Source organism: Psammomys obesus, unplaced genomic scaffold, assembly GCF_907164565.1.
Source record: "Psammomys obesus unplaced genomic scaffold, mPsaObe1.curated_primary_1811, whole genome shotgun sequence".
NCBI classification, from domain to species: Eukaryota; Metazoa; Chordata; class Mammalia; order Rodentia; family Muridae; genus Psammomys; species Psammomys obesus.
In genome coordinates this window covers 2,878,541-2,899,024 of record NW_026590407.1, presented here as the reverse complement: position 1 = coordinate 2,899,024, position 20,484 = coordinate 2,878,541, and the positions used below count along the sequence as shown (strand labels likewise).

The following is a 20,484-nucleotide window of genomic DNA, read 5'->3' as shown; positions in this document are numbered from 1 at the left end:
CCAAAGCTACACAGAGAAACCCTATCTCAAAAAAGCAAAAACAAAAACAAACAAACAAAATTATTGCTGGAAAACAGTTTGGAATCTTTCTAATTTACTTTAGGTATGATAATAAGCATTATGTGAAGTCCAAAGCAAATTTTGTGTTAAAAAATGAAAAAAATTAAATTTAGTTACTTGTTCTATCTTTAAATTAATTTCTTTAAAAATAATTATACTTGTACTTACTTTAAATACTGATATGTCTGTGTATGTGATCATTTTTCAAAATCTTTAATATTTAATTCTTGGGTTCAACAAACTAAAAAGTATACCTGGGGAATTCTAAAGTACAAGTATTATGCTGCCTCGCAGGCCAGCCAAATAGATTACTTCCATTAAACACATAATTATATTTAATTTTCAAAGTAAAACTCTTATCTTGTTTAGTAATACCTGGTTTTAAATGTATTTTTGGTTATAAAAAATAACTCTTTAGGCATAAATCTGTGACAATTAGTATGTTTTAAAGGAAGGGAACTAAACATAAAATATTGGAGTTCTGAGGGGTTTGGTTTCACTGAAAGTGATGAGAACTAAAAGATCAGTAATATTTCAGTTCTTCCACGGAGTTCCAGATTTACTATAATTTAGAGGGTGGTTTAAGGGGCCCTGAAGGTTTAAGTACCAGATTTTGCTTATTCCAATTTCTGTATTAAAGTTTATAAAACAGGCAGAAATGTTTTTTTAGAGCTATTTCGGAGGTCGGATCAAGCGAGATCCTGGCATTAAAAAAGGTGGTGTTAGATTAGCGCTTCAGTCCCCACCGTATAAGGACGTTTGCTTTTACATCCCGCGCTTTTTGCCCTTTGCCCTTGGCCATCTTTTCTTCCTCTCAGGGAGGAGGTCCATGCTGCAGAGCCACGGGGAAGGGGGAGGCCTCCTGCTGGTGCATGGCTTTCCCATTGGCGGACTCTGCAAGCTAGACCGAGGCCCGAGCTGCAAAAGAGGAAGCGAAGGAGGAGAGGCGGAGCTAGACAGGAGGCGGTGCTAAAAAAGCCTAACGGAATCCAGACGCCAGTGCAATTGTGCGCGCCAGGCTGCGACGGCGGTGGTGTCGCTGAGAGCTGTAGCTCAGCTGGTGAAGTCTTCCCCTCGGGAAGCTCGCTAATCTGTCGCCTCCGCCGCCGCCCACGCGGCGGTAGCGGCAGGCGGCCTTGCTGGTGCCTCCCTCCTCTGCCACCTCCACCCCTGCCTGCTCACTTGCCGGTGCCGTGGAGAAGGCGGCGGCAGCTTTGGCGGCTCCACTATGGCGGCGGCGGGGAGGGGGGACAGTAGTTTTAAAGTAGACACCTGCCCTTGCCTCAGAGAAGGTGAGTTCCCGTCCCGGGACGCGATGGCGGCCTGTTCGCCTTCGCCGCCTGACTGCAGCTAGCCGGAAACCCCGGCTGGGCGCGGTTCGACACCGCCCCACCCCCCACCTGCTGTGGCGCAGTAAAGGCCAAGCTTGCCCCGCCCCGTCCCGCCCCGCTCTACCGGGCTTGGTCCGTCCCACCCCACCCCACCCTCCCCCACCCCACCCTCCATCATTATGCCCTAGAGTGCCAGAAGGACTGAAGTTGTGAAGGGCATCCGTAACCTCCCTTCCCCAAAGGCCCCCAGGCAAAGGAATGGCAGATACTCTTGAGGCTGGACTTTCAAGGGAAAAAAAATAAACATAATTTTTTTGTCTTAGTTAGAGATGCTTTAGTGTGAAGTAGGACACCGAGGTGCGATTTGGGAAGAGGAGGCAGAGGAGAAGTGCTGTAGATCTAGATGGCCAGGGTAAAGGAAAGGGAAAGCAAAGAGAGACTATCAGAAATTGTAAAAGGACCCCCCCCCCGTGAAATTCAAATTCAACGTATTGCAGGATAGAAACTCAGGGAAGAAACTCGGGCAGGGAGATATTAACAGAGATGGAGTTAGCAACGTGGGGAGGTTAGTATGTGTACTTGAGCTTTAGAGGCGGAGAATTTGCCAGATAATAGGGTCATAGGTTCCCCTGGAGCAGTGAGGACTGTACTAAAGAGAAACAGTGTTTGGCAGGAGCACAGATTTCAGAAATCATTTGGAGAATTTCCTTCAGTATTTGAGGTTATGACCTAGTAAAACACTGTTTAAGGGACCATCTTTAACATTTCTTTGGGTTCAGCTAAGTGCTGTTGTACCTGCCAACACTTACTATGCCAAACATGGAGAGATGTGTTTGAATATAGCTACCTTAACACAGACTATCATATCTCTGTAAACAGCCTACTATTAGATTGTGAAGTATGCCATTGCAATGTGTTTTAAAGCAGTTTTGGAGATGTTCTTAAATGGTTAAGACTGATTCTGCTGCAGAAGCTCTCAGATTTAATAATTACTGTAAAGTACTTGCTGGATTACCTTATCTTGCTCATCCAAAGTGAAAGACTGTGAATGTAAAAATAGAAGAAGCAATTTTAAGTTTCTTTCTTTGATAAAGACACTCATTAAAACTAACTCATTAAAATTAACCACATGAAATAATATCTTCACATTCATAAATTATATACCCTTGTGGGCAATTTCATAATATTTCGCACCTTTCACTTTGGTGGGATGGCAAAAACGATAAAAAAATCCCCCATAATATTTGTAATAGGTACATTATATTAATACCACCTACTAAATAGAGAAATTGGGAATCCACTGTGATATGGTGGTGATTTATCAACAATCTTACTGAAGACAATTTTTGAAAGGCTTCAATCAGCCATGAATTATACCATTGTTTGGAAACTCCTGTGCTTTTACATTTTCAAGGGGATTTTGTGATTGCTTTTTCCTTTTTTGTTTGTTCTGTTTTGAGACATGGTCCCATGTAGTTCACACTCGCCTCAAACTCACTGTGTAGCAGTGGACTGATCCTTCTGTCTACACCTCCTGAATCTGGGATTACATGTTTGTGCCACCATGCCTGGCTTTAACTTGTTTAACAAGCTTTGTCTATAACCAGCAAATAGGTGGGAGTGTTTTTGTAGGCATCACACAGTTGGCCCTGGTGATCTGTTCATGGTAAGGTTTAGAAAGAATATTTCATAGAAAAACGGCTTTTTGCCTCACTGTGTAACTGCTTTGGTTACAGTGTCTTTGAATATATGCAAATAATAAAAGCATTATAAGAGAATTTCAGGGGCCTGCAAGATGGCACAGTAGGAAAAAGAACCTGTAACACACTTCAGGACCTGAGGTTATTTCCTGGAATCCACATAAAAGGAGAGAACTAACTCCTACAATTTGTCTTCTGACCTACATACACACACATACACACACACACACACACACACACACACACACACACACGCACATACATACACTGTGGCACTTGTGTACTCACACAAAGTGAATAAATGTAAAAAATAAATTAATGAAGTCAAAACAATATCTGGAGTCTGGTACAGTTGATACAGATTATGTGCTCATAAAACCGCTAGACTTTGTGATCCTGAATTGGTCCCAGATTTCCTTGATTTGGGCTTCCATTACTGAAATAAGGGACTTGGAGAAAACAAAGTCTGAGATTAATTTCTGATCTGAAAATATGAATGATGATTTTAGAGATTACGTTATTTCTTTTAGTAGAATTTGGTGGCTGCATATAAAAACAATTCATAAATCATAAGAAACCTTGACTATAGTTACCACTTGACACTCACTGAATAAGGAAATCTATGTTGAAATACTGTTGAGAAAGTTTACTAAGATATGAAAAAAGCAAATGAAATTGTTATCTTAAATTACCTGTTGTTTGATTTTAGTTTCAGTATCCTTCATTAACTCTGAAGTCCAAACTAAAACCCCCTTACATTTTCACTTTAAAATGGTAAATATTTAACACATTGAAATATCTTCAAAACACTATTAGGCTTCAGAATTTTGTTTAGATATTTATAAAACACCATTTTTCTAGCTGTACTGTACAAAAGAAAAGGAAAAATATTTCTTAGTTGTGTGCCAATATCTGTTTTTCTAAATCTTGGTATGTCTCTGAAATATGTCACAGTGTTACCAGGATCACAATTATTATCATGATCACTCCTGATAATTATTATAGATCATGTTCACTATATATGTGTGTGCGTGTGTGTGTGTGTGTGTGTGTGTGTGTGTGTATATATATCACAGTATTATCACAATCACTCCTGTTAAGATCATGAAAAGTGGTTTGAAAAGCATTTGCTGGCCCATTTACAGTTTGTAGCCAACACTCACAATGACCTTTTTCTCCCTTAGAGTTGGTAATAGCAAATGGCAAGAGACATAAAAATTGTCATACAGGGAATGTTCAAAATTTATCAAAAAATTCTACTGAGATATTGAATAAAACAACTTAAAACAAGCAAAAGAAATGCTAAGAAAATAATTTGCAAACACACACTCACACACACACACACACAGACAAAGAGAGAGAATTTATGGATAAAGGGAGTCAGACAACATTTTAGAACTCTTCATATTTCATTTAGTGAAGTTTTTCAAATAATAACAAAATGAATTGTGATCCACTAGTGATGCTAAATGTATTTGTAGTTTCATTAACTCTCCTTGCATGTTTGGTTTTCCCTTAAAAAAAATCCAAGTTTGTATTTTAGATTGAAAAACATTGTGGATTTCAATTTCATTGTTAAATGGTTCCAATAGCAGTCACCTTCTCATAGCAATTACAAAAGGCTTTCCTTTGTCTCCCTGCTGTTTGGTAAAACTTTGGGTCACTTGTCACTAAGTTCTCAATCAGAAAACCTAGTTAAATCTTTCCTAAATTTACTAAGTAATCAATGAGTGCTAGTGTGTATGTGAACCATACTGGTTAGTACTAAGAACTTACAGTTCAACTTAGAAACATTTGTAATGGACCTGGACATATGACTCACTCAGTGGTTAAGGTAGTCTACTATTTTTCCAGAGGATCAAAGTTCTGTTCCCAGCAATCACATCAGGAGGCTCACAACTGCCTGTAACTCCAATTCTAGAGGATCTGATGCCCCCTAATGCATACATATGGCATACATTTATGCAACACACACAGATACACATAAATAAAAATATCAAAAGAAATAGCCATAAAAAGAGCTCAGTAGCAGTTTGTGGACAAAAAAGTGTTTGGTAAGTGTTTGCTTCAAAAGCATAAGAATCTGAGTTCCATCCCTCAGAATCCATCTGAAAACATGCATTGTGGTACACACTTGTGATCCCAGATTAGAGAGGCGAATGCAGGAGGACCACTGAGGCACAGCAGCCAGCCAGTGTAGCCTAATAGGTGAGCTCCAGGCCAATGAAAGACCATGTCTCAAAGGATGTGGATAGCATTCCTGAGGAACACGCCAAAGGTAGTTGTATCCTCCCCCCCCCATCCCTACCCCACACGCCAGTGTACACACAGATGCGTAATAAAAAAAGAAAAGAAAAATAAGCTCAGGTGTGCTTGATAGTAAGATTATAACATAAATCAGCAAGTAGAGCAAGTAGGGCAAGTATAGTTTTAAATATAACTGGTCACACCCCTGAGCTATGAGTACCATTCGAGTGTTTCTTATAAAACTGCTTCTGTGGTATACCAAATGTGCACACCAAAGCATATTATATTGTGAGTCTAATATTGGTGTCTGTCAAAAATAATTAGTAAACAGGATTAAATTTCTGTTTCCAACATTTGGTAGATTGGAGGTGTCTAGAGATGAGTGTCCACTTATTAGTGTCTGTCCCCCCTGAATTACATCAGTATGTAAAAATAATCACTAATCATATTCTTAGCCTATTAGTCCAACTTGAGGAAGTTTCCTTCTATACATTACATATATGCTAGGATAGAACTTTGTTTTCCATGTGAAACAACCTTGTACATTTTTTTCACATGCATTAAACTGTTGACGTGAGTAGCATATATTTAGTCGCTATCTTATATAAAGCAGCTGACATGGAATCAAGGAAATTAAGATTACTCAGGACATTAGCTATATTTCTGGTTTCATAAGCATGACTCCTGAGCTCCCTAGCCAAAAAGGCTTATCGTTACAAAGGTCAAATACTCTGTGTGCAGAAAAACAGAACAAATATCCATCATAAGCATAGTATTCGCAATAATTTTAATTCTGTTTTATTTTGTTATTGTTGAGGTGCCATGGAAAACTCTGCACTGATTGTGATGACCTGTGTAAAAGTACAAGAACTTCTCAAACTCATAAGGCAGAAGCTATTTTAATAACCTAAAACTAAGGATGCAAAATCACACTGTAGTTATGAGCATTTCTCATATAGACAGGTATATATTCACATTTCTAGTAAAGATGATATTTCTGAGGACTCTTTAAATGGAGTGTGGCCATTAGAGACAAAAGTGTGTTAAAAATGTTGTGTCAAATCTAACATGCCTCCTTATTTTCTACCTCAGGAATATGATCTGCTGATTTTTTTTTCCCTATGATTATGATAGTATTAAAGGAATACGGAAGTCAAGTCAACTCTTGACAAAAATCCTATTAATGAAGGACATTTTAGGATGATTTTCTCTAAAGGTCTATTCACAGAAAATATAGCTCATGTATTCTTTGCAAAAGCAAAATTAATCTTTCACAGATTTTTCTGTCAATAACAATGAGATTTGCAAATATAGTAAAAGCAGTTCATTATTTTGGATTTTTTTCTACTTTGTCATTATTAAAGTAGAATATATAAGTTCTTTACGATGCTGTATTTCTTTATATCAAGATCAACTAGACTATCAAATTCACAGTTCTGCAAAGCTTTAAAATAGCTAATGTTAAATAATTTCATAATCATCTGGGTTGCCCTAAGGATAAAATTTTGTTATTTGAGAATGTGAGATAGATTTTCATAGCTAGAAGCACCTAATTTGAGTAAGTTTAAATTTATCAGGCTAACCAAAGAATATTTTATCACACCAAACAAAGAATGTTCTCATTCCCAGAACTGAGGAAATGTGGTAACCTTGCATTTGCTTTCTTCAGAAATAGTCTATACTTTATAATTCTGTAAGTGAAATTGGAGCAAAACCATAATTCTTTTCTGACTTCTGCCATAAGTGTTAACTTTTTGTTAGAAAAAAATTATTTCACCCTAAATTTCCTGTTACTTAATATTAGAAGAAAGTTTCAAATCATTTTGATTTCACATGTAGTTGCATTATTTTTTGATTCAGAAGTTAATGTCATTTTACTGTAACATGACAGCTTAGCTGTTTTCAAAAGTCACAATCCAACAGAAAAAAATTGGTTTCTGTAGAGTGAATTTGCTTTTATATCATTAAAGCATATATTCTGATAGAAACAATGAATATTTTAATCAATATGGGGAATTCTATTAAATCCTAGGTGTAGAATGTTACCAGTATTAATATTCATAATTACAAATCCATTTCTCTGCTGTTACTATTTTCTTTCCCTAGACTGTTGCAATTATTTTTTAATATAAACTTACAACCATAAATTTAACATTTTATCTTCACCAATCCTTTATTTCTCCTATGGTCCCTAATCTCTTCTTTTATGAAGTAAAGTCATAGATTGGATTGGTTCTAAACTACAGGTGACTTCTACCCCATGAAGATTAATTGGCAATGATTTCAGACATACTTGGGTTTTCATACTAAGGAATCCTCCTATTAGCTTACTGGTCAGAAGCCAGGGGTGCTGCCAGATAGCTGCAGTGTATTTTAGGACAGCCTTTCAACAATGTTATATGGCACAAAGTGACTGTAAAGATCACTATATTTTTCAACCAAAGATTGAAAATTATGCACCAGATCTTTTAAATAAGACTGAAGTGAACTAGGATAATTATACCTAAGAGTAAATAAAAATTTTAAAGCTTCTAAGTGAGTAAATAAGCATACTTTTATTGAGTATATAGCATATGTTGAACATTTGGAAATAAACATATTTGTCAGATCTTAGGAATTAAAATTATACATTATATTTCTATATAATTTGATGGAAATCGTTTAGCATAGTTAAATGATTTACTCAAGGTTATGTCTTTTTACTAATACAACATTTTTTTTCTCGTTGCCAAGAACTATAGATTAAAGTCTTTAACTTCATTGCAAATTTTATGAAAGTTATATTTTCTCAAATTACGTCAACCTTCCACATAGGAAGGAAATAAGTCAAAAAACAACTTTTTGAGGTAGGGTCTCACTGTGCTTTCCTAGCTGGCCTAGAACCCTTTGTGTAGTCCAGGTTACCCTCAAACTCAGATGTTTGCCTGTATCTGCCTCCTAAGTGCTGGGATTAAAGGCATGAGCCACCAGTCACCACTGAAACATTGTTATTAATAGGAAAATAGTGTTGATCCATTCTCCAACCAAAGACTGAAGCCACATTTAAGTATAAATCCATTACATTGAATGGACAAACTCTCTTATTTGATAGCATTTATAATTTGTCACAAAACTACTGTTTCATTTCAAACCATCTCCTAAATGTGGAAGAGAATCACTGACATCATGATACCAAAATAAAAGTTTATCAAATAAAGTCAAGTACAAAATAAGCTTTAGAAAAAGAAATGTGAAAGGTTAGTCTTTGTAAACAACTAAGTAGTTGATTGCAAAATGAAACTGTTTCTCTTCGTGTAGTGCTTTTAACAACTCCTTTCTTTTGAAATTAAGTGTCTTTATAATTTCATATTTACCCAACAATCAATAAAAGTTTTCTATATTAATAAGGAAAAGGAAAAATGAGAAGAGTATAAGGGGCAAAAAGGAAAGAAAGATATATATCCCTCAGGTTTCTTCAGCCATGCCTCAGTTATTAAATCCCAATTCTTTGACAAACACTTTAAGTTTAGGGGCCCAGGAGTACTCTAGGAGTTGCTACACAAGGGGAGCAACAAAACCAAAATATCTGAGCAAAGGGGTCTTTTCTGAGACTGATACTCGAAACAAGGACGATAGGTATTTTTAAAAAAGGTTTTTCTCTACTCGGTAGTGCTAGTCACTTGGGTCACAACAAGAAAGTTGACTCTTCCTCTTCCAGCAGCTAGCAGATGCATGCCAATAGCCTCTCAGCCAAAAATAGCTTCTCTTCCGAACCAGACTTGTTTTGTTCTCAATGTCTAAAGAAGTTTGCCATTCAACATTTCAACCTCTTTAAGAAGTAGCTCTCAGGGAACTCTTGTACAGAATTAGATTTGACTCCTGACTCTAACCCATAATAGATGTGTGGCTTTGTGATGATCTCTTCAAGTTTCACATTTCACTTTTGAGCAGGTATATTCACATTCATGATGAATGTAAGATACATGCTGCTTGAGGATAAATTGGACAGCATAGAATGGTCCTTAAGAAACAATAAATTTGTTCGCAATGGAAATCCAACTTCCACAATCTTCCCGATAACAAATTTAAGACTTAAAAACATTATTTTTAATTTGGGAGAAGAGGGTGCATGTTAACACATGCCACAGGAGGGATGTAGTGATCAGAAGATAACCAGTAATCAGTTCTCCCCTTCCACCATATGGGTTCTGGGTATCCAACCCAGGTCTTTAGGTCTGGCAGCAAGCACCATTGCCCACTGTGCCATCTCACCAGCCAAAGAGATCTTAAAAGGCTTAAGTTAGTTGAATATAGCAAGACACAATGTAAATGGAATATAAATATATATTGAATCTTCTTTGGGATCCAGAAACATTTCTTCCATATAATCCTATTCTTAAGGAGTACAGTTGAATCAACCCCAGGTGGAATAGAACCATGTACTTGTCAGAAATCAGCTGAGTGTGAGTCAGCAACATAGTGTGACATTGTCTTGAGCTATGTTAGCAGAAGAAAGTATGCATTCAAAATAAGGGTTTATCAGAAGAGGGAGAAAACAGGGAACAGGACAAAGGCCTACCACTGAGAGACTCTGAAAGACACTACACATCAGGGTATTGAAGTAGATGCTGAGACTCATAGCAAAACTTTGGGCAGAATGCAGAGAATCTAATGAAAGAAGGGGGAGATAAAAAGACCAGGAGGAGACAGGAGCTACACAAGGGGAGCAACAAAACAAAAATATCTGAGCAAAGGGGTCTTTTCTGAGACTGATACTCGAAACAAGGACCATGCATAGAGATAACCTAGAACACCTGCACAGATGTAGTCCATGGCAGCTCAGTATCCAAGTGGGTTCCCTAGTAAGGGAAACATGGACTGTCTCTGCCATGAACTCAGTGGCTGGCTCTTTGATCACCTCCCCATGAAGGGGGAGCAGCCTTACCAGGACATAGAGGAAGAGGATGCAACCAGTCCTGATGAGACCTGATAGGCTAGGGTCAGAGGACCTCCCCTATCAGTGAACTGTAGGAGGGGCATGGGAAGAAAAGAGGAAGGAAGGGTAGGATTGGGAGGGGACAAGGGAGGGGATACAGCTGGGATATGAAGTAAATAAATTGTAATAAATAAAAGATAAGAGTTCAAGTATACTTAAAACTGTCAAACCATATCTTTAAAATAGTCGCAATGCTACATTTTATGTTTTTCAGATTTTAAAAACAAAAACAAAAGATGGAGCAGAGTGCAGTCATCAAACATGTAATAACAGCACTAAGGAGGCTGAGGATATAAAGTCAAGGCCAGCCTGAGTTACATAATGTGATGCCTTCTCAAATTATGACATTGTTAAAGGGACTGTGGTTAAGTTACACACCATATGAAAGAACTTCAATTAATTCACAAGAGAAGTAAAGGGAAAGGGAAAGAATAAAGTCTAACTATTGAAGGAATGTTATACTGGGCAAAAGGGGATTTAAAGATACCATGTGTTAGGAAATCAAAGTAGATGCAGTGGAAGCTCTAAGTAGTATTCAAAGTTTTGCTCCTGTACCAGCACCATTGGTATTACCAGGGAACTTGTGAGCAATTTATAGGTTCAGCCCCAACCCAAAACTATTGAATCAGAAATTCTAGGTGTGGGTTTGGGTGCTTGTTTTTATTATCTCTCTATCTCCTGAGTACTAGGATTGTGGGTATTTACCCCCATTCTTTGGACTGAACCCAAGACATTATACACTCATCCAGATGATTCCCATCCCCACCCCTGAAACCCTGAATAAGAAAAATCATGCATGAGCATGTGTTCTAGAAAATTTGAGATTCAATTATATTTGAACTGATTAGGACAACTTGTTATTTAGATAAAATTAAAATAAATTGTAATATGTTTTTATTTTAATTTAATTTTATTTTAATTACACTTTATTTGCTTTGTATCCCCCCTCTACTTCCATCCCTCCTCCCCTCCCAACCCCTCCCTTCCTCCCCCTTCTCTACACACTCCCCTCCCCAAGTCCACTGGTAGGGGAGGGTTTCTTTTTCTTCCTTCTGATCCTTGTCTGTTAGGTCTCATCAGGAGTGGCTGCATTGTGTAATATGTTTTTGTTTGACTTTTATTGATATTGGTATTTTTTTTTTACTTAGAATACAAAACAGTGGCTCTCTTTATGATATTTTAATACTTATTCATACTCACCTCTTCTTACCTACCCTTGGTTTAGTTTGTCCTTTTTCTTTGATCCTTTCTTTATGCCAAAAATATATTTAATATTTGCATTAGAATTTTAGCCATTAATTTCTTTTATTCTCACCATATTATCCCCATTTAGACCCATTCCTCCAATAACATGGTCTGCCTTTGACTTCCATGTCATATACATATACAAATAAAGATTAAATATATCATGTTAGCTAAAAGTTATAGAATAAATATATTTCAAGTAATTCATGTATATAAATAATATAGTATATAGGTAATAATGTAAACTTTAGAGTGGAACAAATAATAGTAGGGTTCAATAGGGCATTTGAATTTAATTCTGCATTAAATACAGGGAAATTAATGATTTAAAATGTGTATTTAATTATATATATATATATATATATATGTATATCTGGGTGGTGTTGCACACCTTTAATCCCAGCACTTGGGAGGCAGAGGCAAGTGGATCTCGGAGTTCAAGGCCAGTCTCTTGTACAGAGTAAGTTCCAGGACATCCAAGGCTACACAGAGAAACCCTATCTTGAAAAATCTAACAAAAACCCAAGCAAAGCAAAAAAAAAAAAAAAATGGTATATGACGTATATATTTAATTGAAATTCTTCATAGAAGAAAAATGTATTTTTCAGAGTCTAGCTAATTCTGCTTAATATGTCCCATTCATTTTCCTGCAGTGGACAAAGTTCCACTCTTACGTATGAATGAATTTCTTTGCTTTGTATAAATATTATATTTTCGTTATCCATTTATTTGTTGATGAACATCATGGCGAGTTCTGTACCTTGATAATTATGACTACTGCTCTAATCAACAGGGATGTGCAAATTTCTCTGGGGTATATTTGCCTTAGGAATATAACGAAAGCTTATATAGTAAGCATACTTCAAGAGTGAATCATCACTCATCTTCTTTTATAATTTCTCATTTTCATGCTTTTAAATTTTTATACACTAGACTTAACACTTTCGTGCTATACAGAGAATTTGCCAGTGATGATATTTGTAGATGGTAAGGTTGAAACTCCACTTCTTATCAGGGACGGCCTTACTTAAGCTCAAACATCTACCACGTTGATAGTAAATGCTAAGCTCAGCCAATACCCTTTAGTTTTGAGAGATGGACATCTTATCTATATAGCTGTAGGTACTTCTAGTTCAAATCTCAAACCTACAACTGACTGCTAATTGAGATACTCATGTTGAGTCACTCATTTCTGTCTATTTAATGTAAATTCAATTCAAGTGCCGTAATATCTCTTGTCATTGTTTCATTTCATTTTAAGCTCTTCATTGTTATTTATACTCTTGCCTTCTTTAAAATACTTTTCTTAGACATTTATTTTGAAATGTATGTATTAATATTTTTAGTTAACGCACTATGTAAGTTGTTTTATTTTGACATTATCTTGTATATATATCATTATACATTGTTCTATTTTGTCTCCCTTCTCCAGTGCCCTCCTCTGTGCCCCTCCTTCCCATGGTTTGTTCTCTTAAACCTCTTGGAAGTAATCTGCCTCCTACTTCCTGTCTCTCCCCCCCCCTTAGCTCTCATCCTTCCCTTTTATGATCCCCTTTCTAGCTTAATGATCTGCACACATACATGCATGCATATGCACACATGTATACATAGGTATATATAAATACATATAATTTTAAATCTAGGTTCCATATATGCCAGAAAACAAGCAGTATTTTTTTAGAATCTTGCTTATTTCCCCTAGCATGATTTCCAGTCCATCCATTTTTTCCTGCAAATGTCACAGTTTCATTTTTAATTATAGCTTAGTGAGATTCCATTGTTTACATGTATTTTTTATTTTAATTCTTTTCTTCACAATTTATTCATTATATATCCTGATTGAAGCCTTCTCCCTCAACTCTCCACAGTCCCACCCTCTCTCCCTCTTCCCTTATCCCCTTCCTCTAATCTACTGAAAGAGAGAGTTCTCCATTATTGCCAACTGCTCGTAGCTTGTTAAGTCTCCTCTTCCTCCATGGCCTGGCAAGGCTGCATCATCAGGAACAAGTAATCAAAAAGCAGTAAACTTTATGTTAGAGGCAGCCCCTGCTCCCCTCACTCAGAGATCCACATGTAGACTGAGCTACCAGTTGGCCACATCTGAGCAGGGGGTCTAGGTCCTCTCGATGCATGGTCCTCCATTGGTGCATCAATCTCTGTAGAAACCCCTGGGCTCAGATCTTTTGGTTTTGTGGTCTCAGTGTGGTGCTCCTGTCCCCTCCATGTCCCTCTATTTCCACCCCTTTTTTCTTCTATAAGACTCCTTGCTCTTTGCCCAAAGATATGCCATGAGTCTCAACATCTTCTATCCCCTGTTAGGTGAATCCCTTCAGAGTACCCTCTATAGTAAGCTCCCATCCCCTTCTTCTCTTCTACCACTTCTGGTGTCTATCCTGCTTGCAATTCTGAATGAAATGTAAGCATCCTCCCTAGGTTCCTCCTTAGTGTTTAGCTTCTTTAGGCCTGTAAGATGGCTGTCGTATTTTAAATGGTGAATATCTGCTTATAAAGTGAGCATATACCATGCCTGTTTTTTCTGTTTCTAGGTTACATCACTCAGGATGATCTCTTCTAGTTTCATCCATTTGCCTCAAAAGTTTATGATTTCCTGATTTTTAATAGCTGAGTAGTATTCCATTGTGTAGCTATACCAAAATTTCTGTATCCATTCCTCGTTTGAGGGATATCTCGGGTGTTTCCAGATTTTGGCAATTACAAATAAAACTGCTGTGAACAGAGTTGAGCAAATGTCCCTATTGAATAGTGGGGCAATTTTTGGGTATAGACCCAGGAGTGGTATAGCTGGATTGTGAGGTAGTGCTATTCCCAATTTTCTGAGAAAGCACCAGACTGATTTCCAATGTGGTTGTACAAGTTTGCATTCCCACCAGCAATGGAGGAGGGTTCTCCTTTCTCCACATACTCTCCAGCATGTGTTCTCTCTTGAGCTTTTGATCTTAGCCATTCTGATAGGAACAAGATGGAATCTCAGAATTATTTTGATTTGGATTTCCCTAATGACTAAGTATGTTGAGCATTTTTAAAAGTGTTTCTCAGCTATTTGATATTCCTCTGTTGAGATTCTCTGCTTAGCTCTGTACCCCATTTTTTAATTGGATTGTTTTGTTGGTGTCTAATTTCTTCAGTTCTTTATGTATTCTTGATATTAGACCTCTCTTGGATGTAGGGATGGTGAAGACCTTTTCCTAGTCTGTAAGCTGTCGTTTTGTTCTGATGAAAGTGCCTTTTGCTTTACAGTACCTTTTCGGTTTCATGAGATCCTATGTATGAATTGTAGATCTCAGAGCCTGAGCTGTTGGTGTTCGGTTCAGGAAATTTTCTCCTATGCCAGTGAGTTGCAGGCTCTTCCCCACTTTTTCTTCCAACAGATTTAGTGTGTCTGGTTTTATGTTGAGATCTTTGATCCACTTGGACTTTAATTTTGTGCAGGGCAATTGATATGGATCTATTTGCATTTTTCTACATGTTGACTTCCAGTTAGGCCAACACCATTTGTTGAAGATGCTATCTTTTCTTTTTCCATTGAATGGTTTTGGCTTGTTTGTCAAAAATCAGGTGCACATAGGTGTGTGGGTTTATATCTGGGTCTTCTATTAGATTCCATTGATACACCAGTCATTTTATATGCCAGTACAATATAGTTTTTATTACTGTTGTTGTATAGTACGGCTTTAGATCAGGGATGGAGATACTCCAGGAGATCTTTTATTTTAGAGGATTATTTTAGCTATTCTGGATTTCTTGTTTTTTCATATGAAGTTGAGAATTTTTCTTTCAAGGTTTGTAAAGAATTGTGTTGGTAATTTGATGAGAGTTTCATGAATCTGTAGATTGCTTTCGGTAAGCTGGCCATTTTTACTATGTTAATACTGCCAAGCCATGAGCATGGGAGATCTTTCCATCTTCTAATATCTTCTTCTATGTCTTTCTTTAGAGACTTGAAATCTTTTTTCATACAAGTCTTTGACTTGCTTGGTTAGAGTTACACCAAGGTACTTTATGTCCTTTGTGGCTATTGTGAAGGGTATTGTTTCCCTAATTTCTTTCTTAGCCCATTTGTCTTTTGTATACAGGTGGGCTACTGATATTTTTGAGTTAAATTTTTGTCCAGTCACTTTGCTTAAGGTGTTTATCTGCTGTAGGAGTTCCTTGGTAGAATTTTTGGGGTCACTAGGGTATACTATCATATCATCTGCAAATAGTGATACTTTGGCTTCTTCCTTTTTGATTTGAATCCTGTTGACAATCTCTAATTTTCTCATTACTCTAGCAAGGACTTCAAGAACTGTGTTGAAGAGATATGGAGAGAGTGGGCAGCCTTGCCTTGTCCCTGATTTCAGTGGGATTGATTTAAGTTTCTCTCCATTTAGTTTGATGTTGGCTATAGGCTTGTTGCATATTGCTTTTACTATTGTTTAGATATGTGCCTTGTATTCCTGATCTCTCCAAGACTTTAAATATGAATGGATGTTGGATTTTGTCAAATGCTTTTTTGGCATCTAAGGAGATGATCATGTGATTTTTATCCTTCAGTTTGTTTATATGGTGGATTACGTTGATGGATTTCCGTATATACCACCCCTGCATATGTGGGATGAAGCCTACTTGGTCATAGTGGATAATATCATTGATATGTTCTTGGATTTGGTTTGCAAGTATTTTGTTCAGTATTTTTGCATCAATGTTCATAAGGCAGATTGGCCTGAAATTCTCTTTCTTTGTTGGGTCTCTGTGAGGATTAGGTGTCAAGGTGACTGTGGCTTCATAGAATGAGTTTGGGAATAATTTAAAGGGTATTGGTGTTAGCTTTTCTTTGAAGGTATGGTAGAATTCTGTTCTGAAAACATCTGGCCCTAGGTTTTTTTTTTTTTTTTTTTTTTTTGATAGGAGACTTTTGATGACAGCATTTTTTTAATTTTAATTTTTATTTTTAGGTTATTATAGGATTCTTTAATTTATTTACCTGATCTTTATTTAGGTTTGGTAAGTGAAATCCATCAAGAAAATTGTCCATTTCATTTAGATTTTCAAATTTTGAAGCAATAAAAGCTTTTGAAGTGAGACCTAATGACTGTTTAGATTTCCTCAGTGTGTGTGTTTTTTTTAAATTTTTTATTAATTACACTTTATTCATTTTGTATCCCCACATAAGCCCCTCCCTCCTCCCCTCCCGATCCCACCCTCCCTCCCCTTTCTGCATGCATGTCACTCCCCAAGTCCACTGATAGGGGAGGTTCTCCTCTTCTTTCTGATCTTAGTCTATCAGTTCTCATCAAAAGTGGCTGCATTGCCCTCTACTGTGGCCTGGTAAGGCTGCTCCCCCCTCAGGGGGAAGTGATCAACGAGCAGGCCAATCAGATTATGTCAGAGGCAGTCCCTCTTCCCATTACTATGTAAACCACTTGGACACTGAACTGCCATGGGCTACACCTGTGCAGGGGTTCCAGGTCATCTCCCCGAATAGTCCTTGGTTGGAGTATGATTTTCTGGGAAGTTCCCTGTGTTCAAATTATCTTGTTCTGTTGCTCTCCTTGTGGAGTTCCTGTCCCCTCCAGCTCTTACTATTTCCCACTTCTTACATAAAATTCCATTCACTCTGCCCATCAGTTGGCCATCAGGCTCAGCATCTGCTTTGACAGTCTATACTGCAGAAGCTTTCAGAGGCCCTCTGTGGCAGGTTTCAAGGTTGTTTCCTGTTTTCTTCTGGGACCTGGAAAGGATCATCCTGAGTGAGTTGTCCCAGAAGCAAAAAGACATGCATGGTATATACTCACTCATATAAACATACAATATAAATTAACCCACTAAAATCTGTACATCTAAACAAACTAAGCAAAAGAGAGGACCCTAACTAAAATGTTCAATCCCCATCCTGAAAGGCAAAGAGGATGGACATCAGAAAAAAAAAGAAAATAGGAAACAACCTCGGAACCTGCTACAGAGGGCCTCAGTGTGTGTTTTTATGTCTGCCTTTTAACCCAGAATCTTTTCCTGAAATTTGCTGGGTATCCTGGGGTTGGACCTGACATTTCCCTCATCGTGGGTTTTCCTCCTGACTGGGAATCCCAGTCTCTAGTGCTTTGGGGCCCACAGTTTAGTCTGGGATGGTGATTAGCGCATGCAGGTATGTGGCTCTGAGATGGTGACAGAGCACCTTCCAGGACCCTGGAACGCTTCAAGGGTTTAGCTGGGTGACCCGAGAATGGACCTGATTTCTTCTGACGCTGTGGAGTTTCCTCTCACTTGGAAAATATAATCGCTGGTGTTTTAGGGCCCAGAGTTTGCTTTGTTTTTCGCTGTGCAGTCACTGCTGTCCTGCTTGTCAGATATAGTGTATCTCTGTGCCACCATCTTGGAGCCTCCTGTTTACATGTATTTTAAAGCACAGAAAAGAATTCTTATCTATAATTTTAATCCCAGTTTCCTCAGCAAGATTTACTGTATCTTCTTACGTATTTTATCACCTGAAACATTTCGGTCTGGGCATTATAGTTTTTTCCACACACACCTTACCTTCCTTATTGAATTGTAATCTCCTTGGAGTTAGGAACTAGTCATTTCCAACATGTATAACAGGCATTTATATATAACAGAAAGAATCATGGTAAAACAAAGGTTTATGTACAAGCGTCAGCAAAGAAAACATGACAGTTATTTCAGTTTCACTTAATTCCAGTTTCCTAACTCAGAATGGACAAAGTACTATTTGTTGTATATATTTGTGTTAAGGTTTAAGAGTTTCATGTGAAAAGATCCTCAATTATATTAATCTTTTTTTTATTTCTAGAATTTAAGTAACATGAAGGGAAGCTTAAGTAGCATTGATAAAACTAAATCATGTTGGAATATAGAGAGGGAATGAATTCAAGTATTGTTATGAGAATTCAAAGGAAGAGGCAGATAGGAAAAATATTGTAAGTTAGAATTGTTAGGAATCAGTGAAGAGAATGGCTGGGATTTTGAAACCAGATGTATTATGCCATTTGATAAATAAAAATAGACCAAACCTGTTTGAAGAAATAAGTTAAAGCAGTTAGTCTTTTTTGTTGTTGTTTGGTTTTTCAAGACAGGGTTTCTGTGTGTAGCCTTGGCTGTCCTAGACTCACTATGTAGACCAGGCTGGCCTGGAACTCACAGAGATCCACCAGTTTCTACCTCCCCAAATGCTAAGATTACAAGTGTGCACCAACTGTGCCCAGCAAGACAATAAGTCTTAACAGTACTGTTCTAAAGAAAAAAAAATTATAGTGGAGCAAATGTAGATTTTTTAAGGAAAAGTGAGAGAGAACTGCCAAGACATGGAAAGGCACTCAGATGGGGAATGGCACTTTCTTCTTCAATCAATTTCCCTTATTTTGCCTGGAGATTTCAGTTTCTGGTAACTAAGTAAATAAGGGCTTAGTCTAGGTCTTGAAGCTCCAGGAGCCAGCCTGGGAAGCAGTTATACAAGAGTGATGCTGGAACCTGGGTCTGTGGGACAATGTCCAGCACTAAGGACTAGTAAGAGACCTGAGCACTAGTCTTCTAGAGCATGGGACTACAAGTTTTAGCATGGAGGGTGATGCTGCAGGTATTAGCCTAGAGGATTAAGGTCCTAATTGGTACTGTGACAAGCTAAAGGTTGTGGCTACAAGTACAAGTTTGGAGCTTGTATCCACAATAGCTGGCTTAGAGGTTGGTGGCTATGTGAGGTGGCTTGATGCACCAGTACTTTCAGAAATCAGCCTGATTGTCAGTCTAGCCTGAAACTCAAGGCTGTTGATGTCAGTCTGGTGCTAAGGAGAAGCTAGCCAGACATTAAATTAGCCTGGAAACTAAAGTAGCCCTAGAGTCTGAGATGGCAGGATCCACACATTCTCAGAGCTAGCTTGGAGACCCAATCTGGAGACATCTGCCTGAAGTCTGGACTTTTGGGAGCTTGCTAGGTACTAGGTCCTTAATAAAGTATTCCTACTATTATGGTTGAAATAAAACACGATTTTCATTACTTGCTTCTTTCTTCACACACAAATATATTTTCATTCTGTGCTGTTTTAGGATTTGGGGAGAAATGATACAGGTAAAATAAAAGTTTTCGTATTATGCCGTTCAGCATATTTTATTTCTGAAACACACCCAGGTAGTATAATCTCCAGACTGATTTCCTCAACTCCTGCAATGGTATTTTGTGAGTGAATAATTATTTGAATTAAGGTCCTCCCATTTTCTCATATCTATCCTCACCATATGTAGAAAGCCCTACATGTTTTTGTTCTCTACTCTTCCCTCTTTAGAGAACTAAATAGATTTACATTTAGTTTAGATTCTGTAACTTTCTGTGTGTATATGTGTATGTATTTCATGTTAACATCATTAGAATTGGGTAGATTGTAATTTAATAACTTTAACAAATTTTAACTTATTTATTTAGTGTATCATTCATGTGTGATACAAACTTACTAATTTAAGAAGCCAAATAATAAGGAAAAATTTGATTTTGATTAATAACCTGCAGATAAGCCGAGCAGTGGTAGTGCACACTTTTAATTCTAGCATTCAGGGAGACAGTGAATCTCTGCGAGTTCGAAGCCACCCTCATCTACAAAGCAAGTCCAGGACACCCAAAACTACACAGATAAACCCTGTCTAGAGTAAAAAAGAAAAGAAAAATTAATAACCAATAGATAAATGAATAAACATTGGCAACAGAATATACTGAAGATGTTAAGGACATTAGATATAAGTGCAGACCTAAAGTATAGATATAAAACTACTTGGTAAGTGCTGTTTATTCCAGACACAGGCATGATAGCATAATTTTTTGATTGTAGTATATGAACATTACTTTATATATTTGGAGGGAGACACGTGAAATCTGTGTGTACAAGTAAGTACCCTGGTATTTTTAGAACAACGGGAGAGATTT

General features: G+C 37.4%; 1 protein-coding gene across 1 annotated transcript in view; it reads left to right on the top strand.

The window, feature by feature from the left end:
• Positions 1-1,163: 1,163 nt before the first annotated feature.
• The window catches only part of Zmat1 (zinc finger matrin-type 1), a 45,172-nt gene continuing 25,851 nt past the window's right edge, over positions 1,164-20,484 (top strand). Inside the window, exon 1 of the mRNA XM_055607299.1 lies at positions 1,164-1,352. Within this exon, the coding sequence (XP_055463274.1) occupies positions 1,289-1,352 (64 nt within the window). The 5' untranslated portion in view covers positions 1,164-1,288. The remainder of the gene's footprint in view (positions 1,353-20,484) is intronic.